Source organism: Echiichthys vipera, assembly GCF_963691815.1.
Source record: "Echiichthys vipera genome assembly, chromosome: 2".
NCBI lineage: Eukaryota > Metazoa > Chordata > Actinopteri > Perciformes > Trachinidae > Echiichthys > Echiichthys vipera.
Window position 1 is genome coordinate 19,294,690 of NC_139827.1, and position 16,107 is coordinate 19,310,796.

The 16,107-nt window shown below is 39.2% G+C and overlaps 1 protein-coding gene across 1 annotated transcript; it reads left to right on the forward strand.

Annotated features, from left to right (window-relative positions):
- Positions 1 to 591: 591 nt before the first annotated feature.
- LOC310955548 (G-protein coupled receptor 83-like) lies at positions 592 to 12,884 on the forward strand (the record flags this gene model as incomplete). The annotated part of the gene is made up of 4 exons (XM_083925434.1): positions 592 to 1,032; positions 1,703 to 1,828; positions 11,119 to 11,252; positions 12,182 to 12,884. 4 exons carry the CDS (start codon positions 592 to 594, stop codon positions 12,882 to 12,884), a joined length of 1,404 nt encoding a protein of 467 aa, XP_083781560.1.
- Between the last annotated feature and the right edge of the window lie 3,223 nt (positions 12,885 to 16,107).

The following is a 16,107-nucleotide window of genomic DNA, read 5'->3' on the forward strand; positions in this document are numbered from 1 at the left end:
TCTTCTGTCCATGGGGAGGACACAAATACAGAAGGAAATCATGTATATAGAATATTTATATGAAACAAAAACCAAACAAACTCACATGCTAAAATAAAACACAACAAAATATTCTACAGGGGATCTATAAAGTTATGATTTTCAGTTACAGGAATTAAAAGTCCAATATGCTCGGTTTCAGGTTCATACTTGTTTTGCCTTTCTACTAGAACATGTTTACATGCTTTAATGTTAAAAAAAATGTCTGTCTGAATATACATGTCTGTGGTTTTGCGTGGAGTGTTGTTAAGGAGGAAAGTAACCTATTGATGTATTTTAATCTCCCTCTCTCTCTCTCTCTCTCTCTCTCTCTCTCTTTCTCTCTCTCTCCCACTCTCTCTCTCTCTTTCTCTTTCTCTCCCTCTCTCTCTCTCTCTCTTTCTCTCTCCCCCCCCTCTCTCTCTAAAGGTTTATAAACAGCAGTCGCGCTGCTGAGTCGCGTCACACAACTTGTTGCTCATGCTTCAGCATCATCCCCAGTTGCAAGAGTTCTGCAGCACATGTGCAGTTTGGAGATTATAATAAGAGGGAATAAACAGATAGAGTGTTAAAATGAGAAGTGTGTGTGTTTGGTTGTGTGTGGTGCTCTGGATGGGCAGCCCACACGCAGCAGTAGCGGGGCACACACTCAACGCATCCTCACTTCTGGCAGAGGAGATGTTTTCTTACAGAGAGCAATTAGTTAACGTTTCGGGACAGTTGGATAACCGAACTTCTGGATTTTTCCTCCTGGACTTTGACGAGGGGATGCTGGAGGACTGGCGCTCTCTGGCCAGTAAGAAACGCAGTGGCGGGGAGTCTCAGGACGGAGGAGTCAAGGTGCTGTTGGTGGCCGCCTACAGTTTGATCATTGTGATCTCCCTGTTCGGGAACACTCTGGTGTGCCATGTGGTGGTGAAAAACAAGCGCACTCTGTCCGCAACCAGTATGTTTATCGTGAACCTCGCTGTGGCTGATATCTTCATCACTGTTCTCAATACGCCCTTCACCCTGGTAGGATCACCTTTCACCTTGACTGATGGAAATTAAATAGTATAGCCCAAAACAGTCCATTGTCTTTACACTTTTAAACAAATTGATAATTGTTGAAACGTGTTGATTAAGGTGTGGGCGGTATGGTGAAATATTATGTGAAATGTTTATAGTTTATTAGATTTTCATCAACAAATAACATGAAATGTGTGAGGGAAAGATGTTTTTTTAATTCCACAGTTTCTCTTAAATTAAAGTACCAAATGTTAATAGTGGCTATTTTATATATATATATATATGTGTGTGTGTGTGTGTGTGTGTGTGTGTGTGTGTGTGTGTGTGTGTGTGTGTGTGTGTGTGTGTGTGTGTGTATGGGCTAACTATGTGTTAAGCCTATTATTGAGGTTATAGTGTACAGTGGTGTTGAGCTGGACTTACATACATGAGAACCAGAATATTAACAAGACTTGTCAATACAGTGCGTTTGTGTGTGAGTGCTTTTAGAGTGGCTTTAGTGTTCATAAAACGATCAATCATCACAGGAACTGAATTTAACAGTGTCAGGTAATTTTGATAGATGGATAGGGTCGGAAAATTGTGTACAGGATTTATGGTGTGTGTGTGTGTGTGTGTGTGTGTGTGTGTGTGTGTTTGTGTGTATGTGTGTGTGTGTGTGTGTGTGTTCCCTCAGGTCCGTTTCGTGAACAGCACCTGGGTGTTTGGGAGGGCAATGTGTCACATCAGTCGCTTTGTGCAGTACTGCTCCCTACATGTCTCCACTCTCACCCTCACCGCCATCGCACTGGATCGTCGGCAGGTTTGTCTACATGAGGAGATTAAGCTGTTATGTTCTTCTGTCCATGGGGAGTATCATAGCTTAATGTACAGAACACTATACTGTGACCTTATACCATGGAGGTGAATGTTTTGTTATTCAGTCATTTTTATTGGGTTTTCAAACATAAACACATCAAACACCCGGGGGTCAACAGCTGACACAAATATAGAATGAAAGAATTCATATAGAATAAATATATGAAACAAACAAACAAACAAACAAACTCACATGCTAAAATAAAATAAACACAATAAAATATTCTACAGTGGATCTATAACATAAAAATTAAAAATTAAAATAAAACCCATATGCTCATTTTCAGGTTCATACTTGTTTTGCCTTTCTACTAGAACATGTTTACATGCTTTAATGTTTAAAAAAAATGTCTGTCTGAATATACCTGAAATCACTCTCTGTAATGCAGCACTGTAGCAGCCCTTTCTACCTATCTATATATTCTGTATAGTTGTGACATTGCAACCATCATACACAAGTAGGTCCAAAATACATACATGCGCACATTTCAGTTATTTACATGAGACATCTTGCTTGCAGTGACAAGAAAAACAAAAGCGTGGGCCTGAGCTCCAGAGAGATTCAGATCTCTGTGAGCAATGCCAAACACTGCCAGACCTGTCTGTGGGTCCATGGCCTTGTCAAACATGTATGAGAGTGCTTCAAGGACAATAACCCAAAACTGTCTCATATTTGGGTGAGCTAAGGTCCAAAAATTGAGACAATGGAATACCAAATCCTATGACTATCTGCGTGAAAAAATATGAAAATAATGTCACTTAGCTCAGACCTTTCCTGCCTGAGTTGTGTCCAACATTGAGGGTGTAAATAGTGGGTATTTAGTAAATGGCATACAGGAAAATGCTTATCTTAGCAATGTCCCCTTCCATACTTGTCTTGCTCGGACAACATACATCTTAGAACTTGGCCTTTATTTCAATCTCAGCTACACATCGTTAAAGTTTCAAGACTGTATTTTGCACGGTTGCAACGCTATCATGGCAACAACATCTGTATGCAGACAGACAAACACTTGGCAAAATACTCAACACCACCTCTGTGGTAGTTACCACTACAGTAGGTGTCTCCAGGACCACATATTGCCATGATGACACACAGGCACAGACTCACAAGGTGAAAACAATACCATAGAAATATCTTTATTTATATCTACATATGGAGTGGGTCCTCTTCCACAGGGTCTGGTGCACGCCTGTGTTTCTACACTAGCCCAGAACAAACAAACCAAACTAAACGCTTGATCCCTTTCTGCTACTATATACTTGTAACACCCTACATTTCAGAGAGAAATATGTAATATTTCAGTTATATTTCAGATTAGGATTTTACATTTTAGATAAACGTATAGGTATTCTAAAAAAAAAAAAACATTTCTGAAGCTCAAACGAATGGTTCACTGCATGTTTGGCTCATGACCCCTGATTTATGCAACATACTATTCCTAAAAACATGACAAAAATGTATACATTTTAAACAGGCTGTCATAATCGCTAAAAGCTGTATATACACCCTCTTGTTGTATTTGAAGGTAACAATTAAATCATGAGTCAGACAAACTTTCCCCTCCTCTCCTCTCACCATAGTTGTGGTTATACATAGAAAGACAACTGTTGTGTGAAGTGAAGATACCTGAGGAAGAGATTATACGTTGTAATCTTTTTTTCAGGCTTGTTTACAGCTGTGTCTGAACTTTGTTCATTATTTTTTCCCTACATGAAACACTTTGCTCACGATAAGCCCTCATATGGTACTAGAGTGAGTAGTAAACTGGGATTTCAGACAGTCATATTTCATCACTTTTCTCACTTCTGCAAGTAGTGTGTCATGAATGGGATTCATAACTGTGGCTCAGGACATATCAGAAGATCTGCGGTTCAGTCCTTGGCTCCTCCAGTCCGCATGTCAAAGTGTCCCTAGGCAAGACACTGAGCACCAAATTTTTCCCGAAGGCTGTGGCGTCAGTGTGTCAATGTGCGTCTGAATTCTTAGATTAGATCCTGTTGAGACGGCACCTTGCATAGCCTCTGCCATCAGTAAATGAATGTGTGGAATGGGTGGATGTGGCAAGTAATGTAAAAGCGCCTTGTGGAAGACTAGAAAATAATCTTCATTAGCAGATTGAGTACTTCAAGGACTTCTCTTCCACATTGGCATAAAACATGGATACATTTTAAATTCCATTTTGGTTATTTACGAGGACAATTGTTTTTTGCAACACTTCCACAACTTGCCCACATTCGTTGCTGATGGATTTAATAACATGCGTGTTTACTTCAGTTTGTTTAGTTTAATTAAAGGACACTGCTTAGACCTGGCATTAATATGTGTCTTGGCCAAGCCCCCACCACAGCGACTTCCTGGTTGATCCAATAAGGAAGTGCCAAAACCTGCAGTTCTAGTTTGCACAATAGAGCAATTTCTCATTGACCCCCATGTTAAACAGGCCGTTTTCACAGCATCATCAAACCTATTTAAGGCCTGGTACAAAAAAACACTCTAGTCTGTATGTTTAGGTCATATCTCTATGACAACACTAAGGAGGGTGAATTTTTTTAGACCAGGCTAGTTTTTATTTTATTGGAGGTTAAAGTTTGTGTAGTGACAGCTAGCTGCTGGCCCTCACTTTTCCTCGGAGCTATATGTCACCCAGACGGACATATCTCCTTCCAACGTCACATCAATGCCCTTTTTTAGTAAGAAGAAATGAGGCGGAGATTAAGTCTGACAAGATTGCAACTCCCGTAGGCGAGTAAGATTGGATCAAGTTAAGAGAACGGACCTCGACGGGTATGCTACGTCCATCTTTTATACAGTTTATGGTCTTGGCTTATCACAAGTGGTTAGCTTCAAGTACATCAGTTCACACCAGCATTAGAGTGAGCCTCCAAGTGTCTTGAGCAACCACTGGTGATCAGACCTCACCCCGCTCTTTATGCAGTTAAAAACATTGTAAACACATGGCTAACACAGCAGACAATGCAGCACTACAGGAATATTTGATTGTATTTAATACATATTCATGAATTTGAGTACATTTTATGGAACTGATAATATAAGGCTATTTTCTGACGGTCCCTGGGGACCTCTGTGCTGCCGACACTGCTGCCTTTGCCAGGCAACGGAAGCACACAGAGATCACACACCAGATATGTGAATAATAATGACACAGTAAATGAAGTGACTCGATAAATACTTTGTTTGACGTACAAATAATATAGCTCTATGGGCTTTTTAAAGTTTTCAGACATTGTGGATAAAGCCAGCAAATGAGTACGTACTGTTCTTAGGTCGTACGCATATCCACATATCTGTACGTCCCGTTCTTGCGTCGAGGGGCCCCTGGAAGGAGTTTGTCATTGTGACTTGACAAAGCGCATTTTTTGTGTGTAACTCAGAAATTCCTACACACATTTTGACAACATTTCACACAAATGACTGATAGGATTAAAGGATAAAGTGATGACATTTTATATCCAGAAGGTCAAAAGTCATCTTCACCATGACATCATAATATTTCCCGTCCATTATTCAATGCCATAACTCAGGAGCAGAAGGGGAAACAAAGGGAGATCTAATGTTCTGCCTGGTTAAAGATGTGTGTGAAGCATCAACATTTCACCAAAATATACGCTTAAACGTTTCTTAAATTCCTTCAAAGCACTTCACAGACTGAACAGTTTCATAGTAAACTGCAACTCGACTGTTTGGCGGAGGCATACAAAAGCATTGCAGTAATTCTAGTTTTATTAATGCACCCCCTTTAAAATATTATTCCAGCCAAGTACCCCCTGGCCAGCGAAAAAACAATTTTGATAGAAAAATAAGGCCTGTATAAAGAGATACAATACAGTGCTGTACCATCAGTGTAATAGACTACATAACAACCTTGTTTGGAATCCATCACAAATGTCATTAATTATCATAGGATAAGTATTTGTGAATTATTCATGACGGTTTACATTCATTGAATCTCACAAACCCAGGGATTAAAGAGTGGGATTTGGCAGGTGGGGGAACTCTAAAATTCCAGCTGTATGAGAAAAAATAATTTTAGCCCGGGATATTTGTCATTATTTTTTGGAAGTCACATGATCCACATTAGCATCCACCACATATCACTTGCTGTAAAACACACCTTCCACAGCATTGGTGAGGAACACCAAATGCCAGGAGTTGAATTGTCATTAAAACTTAATTACAACTGGTGAGCACAGAGCACACAAGTCCAAATTGCCTCCTAAATGTAGCATTTAAAAGGCTATTTTTAAAATGGTGTCCAATGCAGTCACTTCAGTTATAACACACTGTGGCTATTTTGCATCACTTACAGGAAACTTCACTGAGAACAATGACGGCATCAGCGAGTAAAAGTATAATGGAAATGCAATCCCATACTACATATAGCAGTGGTAATCAACCCCCTTTAGAACAAAAATAGTTGGCCATAAATCTACCGAAGGTATCAATGTAAATCACAGGCTCATGTTATTCAGAATAAACATGACAAAAATAAACGTAGATATGATTTGCGTCTCAAACACTAATAGGGAGTCTAATAAGTAGAAATGGTGTACAGAGAATAGCACTGATGGAAATCTTTTATTCTTTGTACCACCATTCAATCCTCACTTTCCTTTGTGCATAGCTTTGTTTGAAACGTATTGTCCACCAAGGCCTACAAATAATGTGTCCTTTATTCTTTCATTTTCCAGTGTGAACACAATTAATTTTCAAAACCTGCTTAGACATAGTGGGGATTTGGGACAGGGTGTTTTGCCAGTGCTATGCACGGTGCTGAATTTGAATGGAGTGTTGAGATGGAGAATAATGATTTCAAGGGAATATTTCAGGGGATACGCTCCAGGTCAAATCATCATTTGGGCAATTTTGAGATTTTGAGCTATGTTCCTTTCTTTGCATGTCTTCTTTCAGACTAGTGGAAAGAAAACATCCAAAATTCACTAGAAGTTATCATTTGCATATTTAACATAGAAAATCAGAAAACTTGTAATACAAAAGTAACTGTCTTCAGTAATCAACTGGAGCCTCTTCACCTGTGGCTTTCAAAATGTATTTAACTTTACAATTCATATCTTTAAAGCACGTTTCCTTATAACACATTTTTCTCCCTCTGATCTCCACTTCAGTAGCACTTACATACACCAGAGTTTCAAGTTAAGTTCCTATCTGTATTCTGAAGGTCTTTACTACTTCATCATTTATAGATTTCATTTTATTCCTAAAAAACAAATTACATTTTTTTTTTTTTTTAGAAAAGGCTGTTGCCAGAATTTTATGATTTATGAAATTATAAAAGGAGATATCCACAATTCCCTCTGTGAAAACCTTTTACCCTAATATGGCAACAAAATGAAACAGGAATTTAATAATTTAGCATAAACATAACATCTCCGGAAACTTGTTATACATAAAATATTTGTCTTAAAGTAAAAAATCAAATGGGGAAGTTTCATGGCGTTGTCTATTAGTTTTTTTCCATTCATCTGCAGTGCCAGTCCTCTCATGATAGCAGAGGTGTGGGTGTACCTTTGACTGTCAAGCTTAAAGCATTCTGGCTTATATTTACTCTCAGATAAAGGTAAGAGACAAGACGCAAATCTGTTTGTCAATGTATGCTACAGGTTTGTTTGGGGTGAGTCTTAGCTATAGACTAGTTTTAGCCTTGAAAAGCCACAAACACAGAGAATATGCCAGTGGCAATGAAATGCCATGCAAAAAACGTGATGGCTTCGAAAAAAAAAAATTCAGCACCTTTAGCTATGACGGTTTCCTCTTCTATATAATTACATCTTTTATGTTCATTTACTCTTTGTGCACCACAGGTCCAGCAGACGTCCTCTGCTGTACTTTAGCCTTGGCTGTACATATCCCCAAAGATGTCATTATACAACACGCTTTAGTGCTGGAATGGCTCCTAATTTTGAATGTACAGTGCATCATTTCCATCCATAAACCACACTCGTCTACCATTTTATGATACGATTATGATCTTGCAAAGTACAGCATGTGAAAACATTTTCAAGCTGAAAAGATTTCAAGTACCAAACCTAGTCGCAAGAATAACATTTTGCCATTGAAACCATTTCAAACCACATGCTTTGCATCACTTTTTGACAAACTGGGTGGTGAAGATAGGTAGGGAAAGATTGTGGTTTAGGTTAACATGAGAGTTTGTTTCGTAACTTAAGTTTCACTCATGGATAGGAGTAACAGTCTCTTGGGTGAGGATGATTTTTACAGTGGAGTAAGTTGAAAGCCTGGTGCCTATCATACAGCAAGGTTTTCAAATATACGGCCTTAGGGACACAACCGACCTGCCAAAGGGTCCCATCCAGCCCACTGGATGAATTTGCAAAGTTTGAAAATTGCACAGGTCATTTAACTCTTTCAGAAATGAGTTCTTCAAGGATTGTTGAATGGGCGTTAAAAAGTATTTACCCTCACTTTTTACCTTTTACTTGTGTTCCCTCGTTTTTTGCATCAGATTCTTGTGTAGATCAAGCAAGACTAGTGTTTTTATAACTACATTTTGTAAAAAAAATAATTTCATAAGTATAATGAATTATTTCATTTATTTCATTATATGTGTAGAATAAAGATTAAGCAAGACTAATATTTTGCAATGATTTAAGCTTCTGTATGTGTGCTTACTTGACTGAAGACAGTTTTTTCAAACCACCACAAAGTTACTTGGATAAATAGATCTAAGTTGAAGAGCATGAACTGAAATTAGTTTTACACTTTTGCACTAAAATATGCTAAATACGTGTCATCAATGTAGGCTGTCTGTGGTTTGCAAAATACAAAAAAAAAAAAATCTGGCAACTGTGTCAAAGTACCAGATGCACTTTAACTTTCCTCCACAGCTTAACGTAAATGCGGAGACATCGTCTCAACAACCTTGGGTCAAATAATTAATAGCAGTTCTACTGACTAATGTGAACTCTGCTACTGGTGGAAATGACTTTGTAACATTTTTATTCCTAGATGATTAATGACCCACGTACTCTCATCACCAGTGACACCTCAGAGTAAAGTTCAGTTTCATTAAATATGCCACAACTTATAAACGGATAAACAGGAATAAACGTCTTTTTTTCTGTTAATTTATCTGCATGAATTTAAGATTTATTATTCTCAGTTTTCTCCCCCAATGTAGCAGTGAAGGCAGTGTTGCTTGCTGTTTGCATATGATTATTAAAACGCCTTCTTTCTTCTCAACTTTAATAACAGCCGTTATTATTATACCGTAAGTCTGATGGTGCCAGATTTTGAACATAAGTAAACAGGGAGCTCTTGATTGTGACTCAAGTTATGATATGTATATTTGCTCAAGCACTGTTTGAGGTACTTTTAATTGAATTGAGTATTATACTACTACTATTTTACACAGCTTTAAGTTTCTTGTTACATTTTTTTTCAAAAATATCTGACAAAACAACTTTTTAGGAAATATGGTGGATTGCTAAAGATAAAAATGTCTACTGAAGGTCAGAAAAGCTTTAAATAACAGTACCAATACCTAAAAGTATGAAGCAGTTAAAATGCGCTGCACCTTGAAAAACGTATAAATTAAAACTGTGCTTACATGTGTATCAATATTATTTTAAATAATAATAATCCAGATAATATGTAGTACATAACTGCATAATATTACATAAGCATATCATTTTTTTATATAAAAGGTAAATAGTAAAGTGTAAAATAAATGTAGTATATAGTATAATATTTCCTTTTGAAAAGTAAGATGACGGTATTCAAGTAAAGTGCAAGCATATAAGTGCTTGAGTAAATGTACTTTATTGCATTTCGCCACTAATTTTCACTAAGAAACAGGCAGCTTTTTATTCTGTCAGTTTGTGTTAGTCAGTGTTAGTTAATACTCAAGGTCTATTAAGTCTGTAAACCGCTTAGCAACAATGTTATGTTTATACTAAATAAACATCTGAAAACAGTCCTTTTGTGACGTACAGTAATTCTGTTTAGCGGAATCCAGAATTCTTTCAGTAATCAACATGGCCATGCTGCTTCTTGGCCTGTGCTCCTGTAATATATCCGGCGTGTTTCCGTTGTTGTAAAATGTGGCCGCTGGGAAAGTTGCAGGGAACGACCTTTCAAATGTCCTCTCACTTGGTGTTTCTCCATTACAAAAAAGGCCCCAGGTGGATTTACAGACTCCGTAGGTGACTTATTGCGCTGAATGGGTTTCGTCGAGGTAATTGCTGATACACCAGAGCGGCGCTCCAGCACTTCTTTCTCAAAGTGAGAAATACAGTATAGTTGCAGTTCAAGCACTTCAAGATCTGACCATTATTAAAATGTATGTCATTGAAGAAAGACGATGAAAACAACACGTTTGTCATCATTTTGACCTCTAAGGTGGCTCCTTTGATTCACGACATCTACTGATGTACAACTAAGATGAAAGAAAACTCTCGGACGGTGTGAAGGATGTTATATAGCTGATCTCTATTCAGGAATAGCTCTGTGTGTGTGTGTGTGTGTGTGTGTGTGTGTGTGTGTGTGTGTGTGTGTGTGTGTGTGTGTGTGTGTGTGTGTGTGTGTGTGTGTGTGTGTGTGTGTGTGTGTGTGTGTGTGTGTGTGTGTGTGTGTGTGAAAATGGGATTGAAAGAGGGTGCGACATGCAGCAAATGGCCGCTGATTGGAATCCAACCCAGGCTGCTGCAGCACTCATTTACAAGCCCGTGAAAAGATGTGCGTGCACAGATCGTTTTCTGCGCTCCGGTAGTAAAAAAAACAAACACTACACCACTGGATAAAAGTGTCTACTCTCTACTTTGCTGGCTTTTAAAAATGGGGCGTGTTGTTGTCGTGTTGTTGTCGACTACTACCTACGTCACATCCCGCTAAGGGTTGTATCCAATCAGCAACCAGGCTTTTTTCAGGGGAGAAAAAAGCCCTTGCCCTTCAGCCGGACTAACAAAAGCCCGGTCAAACAGCCGCTAGGGGCGGCTCACATTTAAATCGGGGACATTTCTCCGAGGGTGGCCTTGTACTGTTTATTAGACTGTGATGAAAATACCACTATATTTACTTGGTCAGTCTTGTCAGGGTGGTTCACTGATGAAGAGAAACTGGAGCTGTTATTAGAATTCAACCAGCATAAGTACACAGGCATGAAAGGATTATTTTATTGATCTAATGTTTGTCTTCACACTGACTTTGATTTGTTTCTGGTGTTTTTGTTCTAGGTGATTTTGCACCCTTTGAGACCCCGCATGTCTCTGGCACAAGGCAGTTTCTGGGTTGCTGTTATCTGGATAATGGCCAGCTGCTTTTCCCTCCCACATGCCATCTACCAAAAGCTCCTGACTTTTACATACAGGTAAAATGATACACACTCTTACATTTCAATAAGGATAGAGAAAGAGAGTCCGTAAAAATAATGTGTGTATCTACGTCGTGAATCAGCTCCGCTCCAAATTTAATGGGTTCTTCCCAGGCCAATGCACCCATCCACTAGCCTCGTGAGATCAGGATGGCTCCATTGTATTTTACTCACAGATCAGTCTGGGCCTTTCTGTGTGGTGTTGGCATGTTCTCCCTGGGACCCCCCGGGATAAGCGGTTGAAGATGAATGAATTGGTTTGCCCAAGCGACCAAACCAATTAGCGTTGGTTTTGAGGCGTCTCAAAGTGTGACGCAGCAAGAACCGAATGTTCTGTGTAAACAACATGGCGGCTTCCGCAGATGAGCAAGCCACTTGCTAACACTTTTTCCTCTTGGATCCCTCTGTTGGAAAATGGACCGGGCACCCGAAATTGTGCCTTTTATCCAAAAATTCACGTTACACAAATGGCAAATATCTTTTACTGACATGTTGTTTACTTTGCTTCAACGCTCTGTTTGTACATCATATGATTGGTTGATCTGATTGGTTGATCTGATTGGTGGATTTTGCGAAATGATTTATCCAATCAGCAATCAGTATTTCCGCCTCTTCCCAAAAGATCTCCAACCGAGAGTTCCCAGATGGATATGCAGAGCAAATACAACTCTGCGAATCAATCCATCTGGCGGAGTCAGGATGCCCTTCCACCAAGTTTCATGAAAACTGGGCCAGTAGATTTTTTGTAATCTTGCTGACAGAAAAACAGACAAACCAACCAAACCTAAAACATAACCTACTTGTTGGAGGTAATAATAAAAGTAATTGTTACTGTAGATGCAGCCCTACACTCACCTGTGACCCAATTCTCACCTCGTTCCCTAATCTGTTTGTCTTACCTCCTCTGTACGAACTCTCCTCACCAGTAAAGAAAAGGAGCGCAGCCTGTGTGTCCCCGACTTCCCTGAACCATCCGATGTCTACTGGCAGTATATTGACCTCCTGACCTTTATATTACTTTACATGCTGCCGCTCCTCATCATCACCGTTTCCTACACCACTGTGGCCTGCCGCCTCTGGCGCCACAACGCCATCGGTGACACCACAACAGCTCAGCACGCTGCCCAGAGAAGAAAGCGTCGGCGGACGCTGGCTATGTTGCTCCTGGTGGTCGGGGTGTTTGCCGTCTGCTGGTTCCCACTCAACTGCTACGTGGTGCTGCTGTCCAGCCAGGCCATCCATTCTTCTAACGCCCTGTACTTCTGCTTTCACTGGCTGGCTATGAGTTCCACCTGCTACAACCCTTTCATCTACTGCTGTCTGAATCCCACCTTCCGCCAGGAACTGAGGCTCCTCTTTGACATATGCAGGAGGAAACGAAGTGCTGTAGTCGGGTTGGAGCCAGAACTCCCCCCTGTTGCTGCTCCTTGTAACAGGACTGCGTGGCCAGAGAACCACGAGTCCTTGAGGCCAAAGCATTCTTTGGGCCATTCCTCCTCACAGCAGAGTCATGCCTCCTCCAGTCAGTCCCGCAACCTTAAAGATACACATGTGCTCTTCATCGCTAGGCAGGTCCTCACAGGAAGAACTGACATCCTCTCAGTGGAGCCCATCGTTGCTGTGAGCTGACTGAAAACAACATCCACAAGGTTGTGGGATAATTTTGAGATTCCTCAGCCCTTCAAAAAAATATCAGCTGTTCAGGAGCTTTCCATCGTAATGCACAATCTCCCTCAGCAAATGGAGCTTGACAAGCTGTTCATGTCGGATTTCCTTTTTGTATTTTGTTCTTGGCACTTTAATGACTTATCCTCCATATTGTCTTGACATTTGAGAGTAAAAGTCAATTTTTGATCTTTAAAACAGCGTTGACAACACAATCTCACCCATTAAGTAGCTTTTGACCAATTGTTAGAAACGGTCTTAAAACTGTTGCGCCATTGACACTATGATACACATGCAGAGGATGCAGGGGGTGACAACTGGGCTCATTCATCATGACATGTGAAACTTCTTAAACTGAAGTTCCTTAATCGTCATTTAAAAAAAAAAGAAAGAAAGTGATATAAACTTTTAGTCCAAACAAAAGCTGTGCTATATAAGGCCTTGATATTGATTTTTGAATGTAACTGCGTGTCTCGTCTTTCAGACTTAACTGAAACTGTGAAAAAGATGTATTCAGCTGTGACAGGATCTATTCATAACAACTTTGGCATCTTAACCATTCAGCCTACAAGGACAGAACCCCAGTGGACATATGAACATGTAACAACATAGACCACTTTAAATACAGTATACCTGCTGCTTATCATTTGTTATGATTCTCTGTGGTCCATGTGTAGCCAGAGGGTTTATGGAGTATGCACAGCATGGGATAAAAATGCACAGAACAGAATATGGCAGCAGTCTACATGACAATAGACTGCAGAGCCTCTTAGTTGTTTCAAAAATAAAAATGTGGTCCGTCTGACACAAAAGTGGACAATCGTGACAGAATCACAAAACTTTTCATCATCAGTCCAGACAGAGGATTTGCATCATCTACAAACCACTCTTGTAGAATAAATAACCATTTTCATTTTGGTTCATACTTTTAAAAGCTTGCAGGTGCATCAAAGTGTGCGCTTTGAGGTTGAACATGAAAGCATAGTTAATTTAACATTAATGCTGAACTGGAGTTTGTTTCATTTTGCCCATGTATCCACATAATGATATGCCTGGAATATGTGACATGATTTAGTCCAACCATTGGATAGGCTTTTTTAAAAATATATCTCAGGTACACAACAAAAATGCCTACAGTCATTGCTTTAAAGATCATTTTAAAGTAACAAGTGTGTGTGTAGATAGACATCCATTCAAAAACAGAATATAACTAAGCTTAACCTAACAAACTAAAATAAATAATTGCCTACATTTGTTATTGCCAGCTTTGCAACCATTACATAGTAGACCTTTCACCTGTTATTTCCTCACAGGCTGGAGTAATATTAGCACCTTTTGTATAGAGTGTGGTTACTTTATTTTGCCAATGAAAGGAAGCAAAATGGAATTGTTTATACCAGCTGGACATCTTTGTATGTATGTTACTTATTTGGCAGACTCATTTAAAAAAAACATGGAGAAACTGAAAGGGAAAAAGACATTTTCATTTTCGAAGACAGGTCCAATTCCAACACACCGCATTACGGCTCTGAGAAACATGAAGTCCAATGAAATCTTAATGGTGTTCAACCCAGACTGCAGATGTTTTTCAGTGCATCTGGGGTAAACAGGAACTAAAGCATCTAGGTGAGAAAAAAAGCACATCTTTTGAATGAAATGAAAATTATTACAGCTGTTCAAGCTTGTGTTGCTATTTTACCCACATACAGTGCATTCATTGTAGCAGAACATCATTACATAGAAAAGTGCATTGATCAAATGTTAAACAACACATATTTCTTGTGACAGTGTGCCGTCTCATGACAATCACAGTGGAAAATAAACAATTTTGTGGTTGAAATATATGTTTTATATACAGTATTTTCAGCTTTGAAGGGTTTGTCATTGTGCTCCAGCTTTGTAAAAATGAAATGGAAATGGAAACTGCAGCCTCTCTCAGGCTGCTTTTAACAATCCTGCTACATCTACACATTCATGCAGGAAAGAGCAATGTTTGTGAAAGTTGCCGAAAATATATCGTGAGTGTTCAGTATTCCTTCAAAATAAATTCTTTGCAGGGCTTTTTTTTTTTTTCACTGTGGCTACTGGTTTTCCAATTACTAGCCACCCAGCATTTTGACTGTGGTGTGGGGTGGTTGATAAAAGGTGTGCTAAAGTTCCCTCTAGCAGCCAAAACATGTGGTAGAGTGCCCTCTTGGAAGCCAAAACACATGTTAAAGTGCCCTCTTTAGTGGCGAGGACGTGCTACATGTGCCCTTTTTTTCCCTTTTCGCCCCTGCCCTTCAAAAAGTCTTTGCACGCCATTGCTAGAAGCACTAGGTTTTACAACCCTTTTAAATGTATATGACCACTGTAAACACTCAAATCAAGGCTTCATTAAATGTACAATATAACTATATATATATACAGTATATTTATAATATATATAATATGCCTCCTCCTGCCAAAGTGGCTACTAAGAGTGACTGCTTAACACGCAACTGCTGAATTCTGCCCACCTTTTGCAGGTGGATGGGTATTAATGTCAAGTCCTAATTCTGTCAAAGAAAATGACAGTTAAATGTGTGTACATGTGCAAATTATGTAAAAGAAAAACTGCTGAAAATTGCTTGAGTATTTTTTCTCTGTGATCTATTAAGCCACTGCTTTATGTTCAATTTGTTGGCTGGCTTATGGGAAACGTTCAATATACCAAAATAAAATATTTGTGACTTTATGTCTCTTCTTAATGAAGTTTTCAAGAGTTAAAGGTTCAGGATTCTGACTTAACGTCAAAAGTGTGTTCTTTTTTTAAAACATCTGCTGTCATTGGGCCTCTAAAAGTCTAGGACCAGCCCTGGTAACTTTTATAAATGCAACACTTGATTATTATACGTGTTTTTTGATAGTCATTTTTCATGTTGGAGACAAACAGGAATTATATCATGTTATCAAGATATTTTGTTCCTTCTAAACTCTGAAAGATTACAGCTAAAAAGAGGAAGGGTATGCCATTCTAAGCTGAACCATCCTTGGGGTCTAATCTTTTCCTTGAGGACTGTTCCAAAATGCAAACAAATCTCCAGCATCCTGGCCAGCAGCATGTTTGTTCAGGATCAAACACAAATCTCATAAATGCATGCGGGGAAAAGTCCCCCTTATCAGCAAACAGCAAACTAATCCAACTTTTGAATCTGTGAGTCCAAAC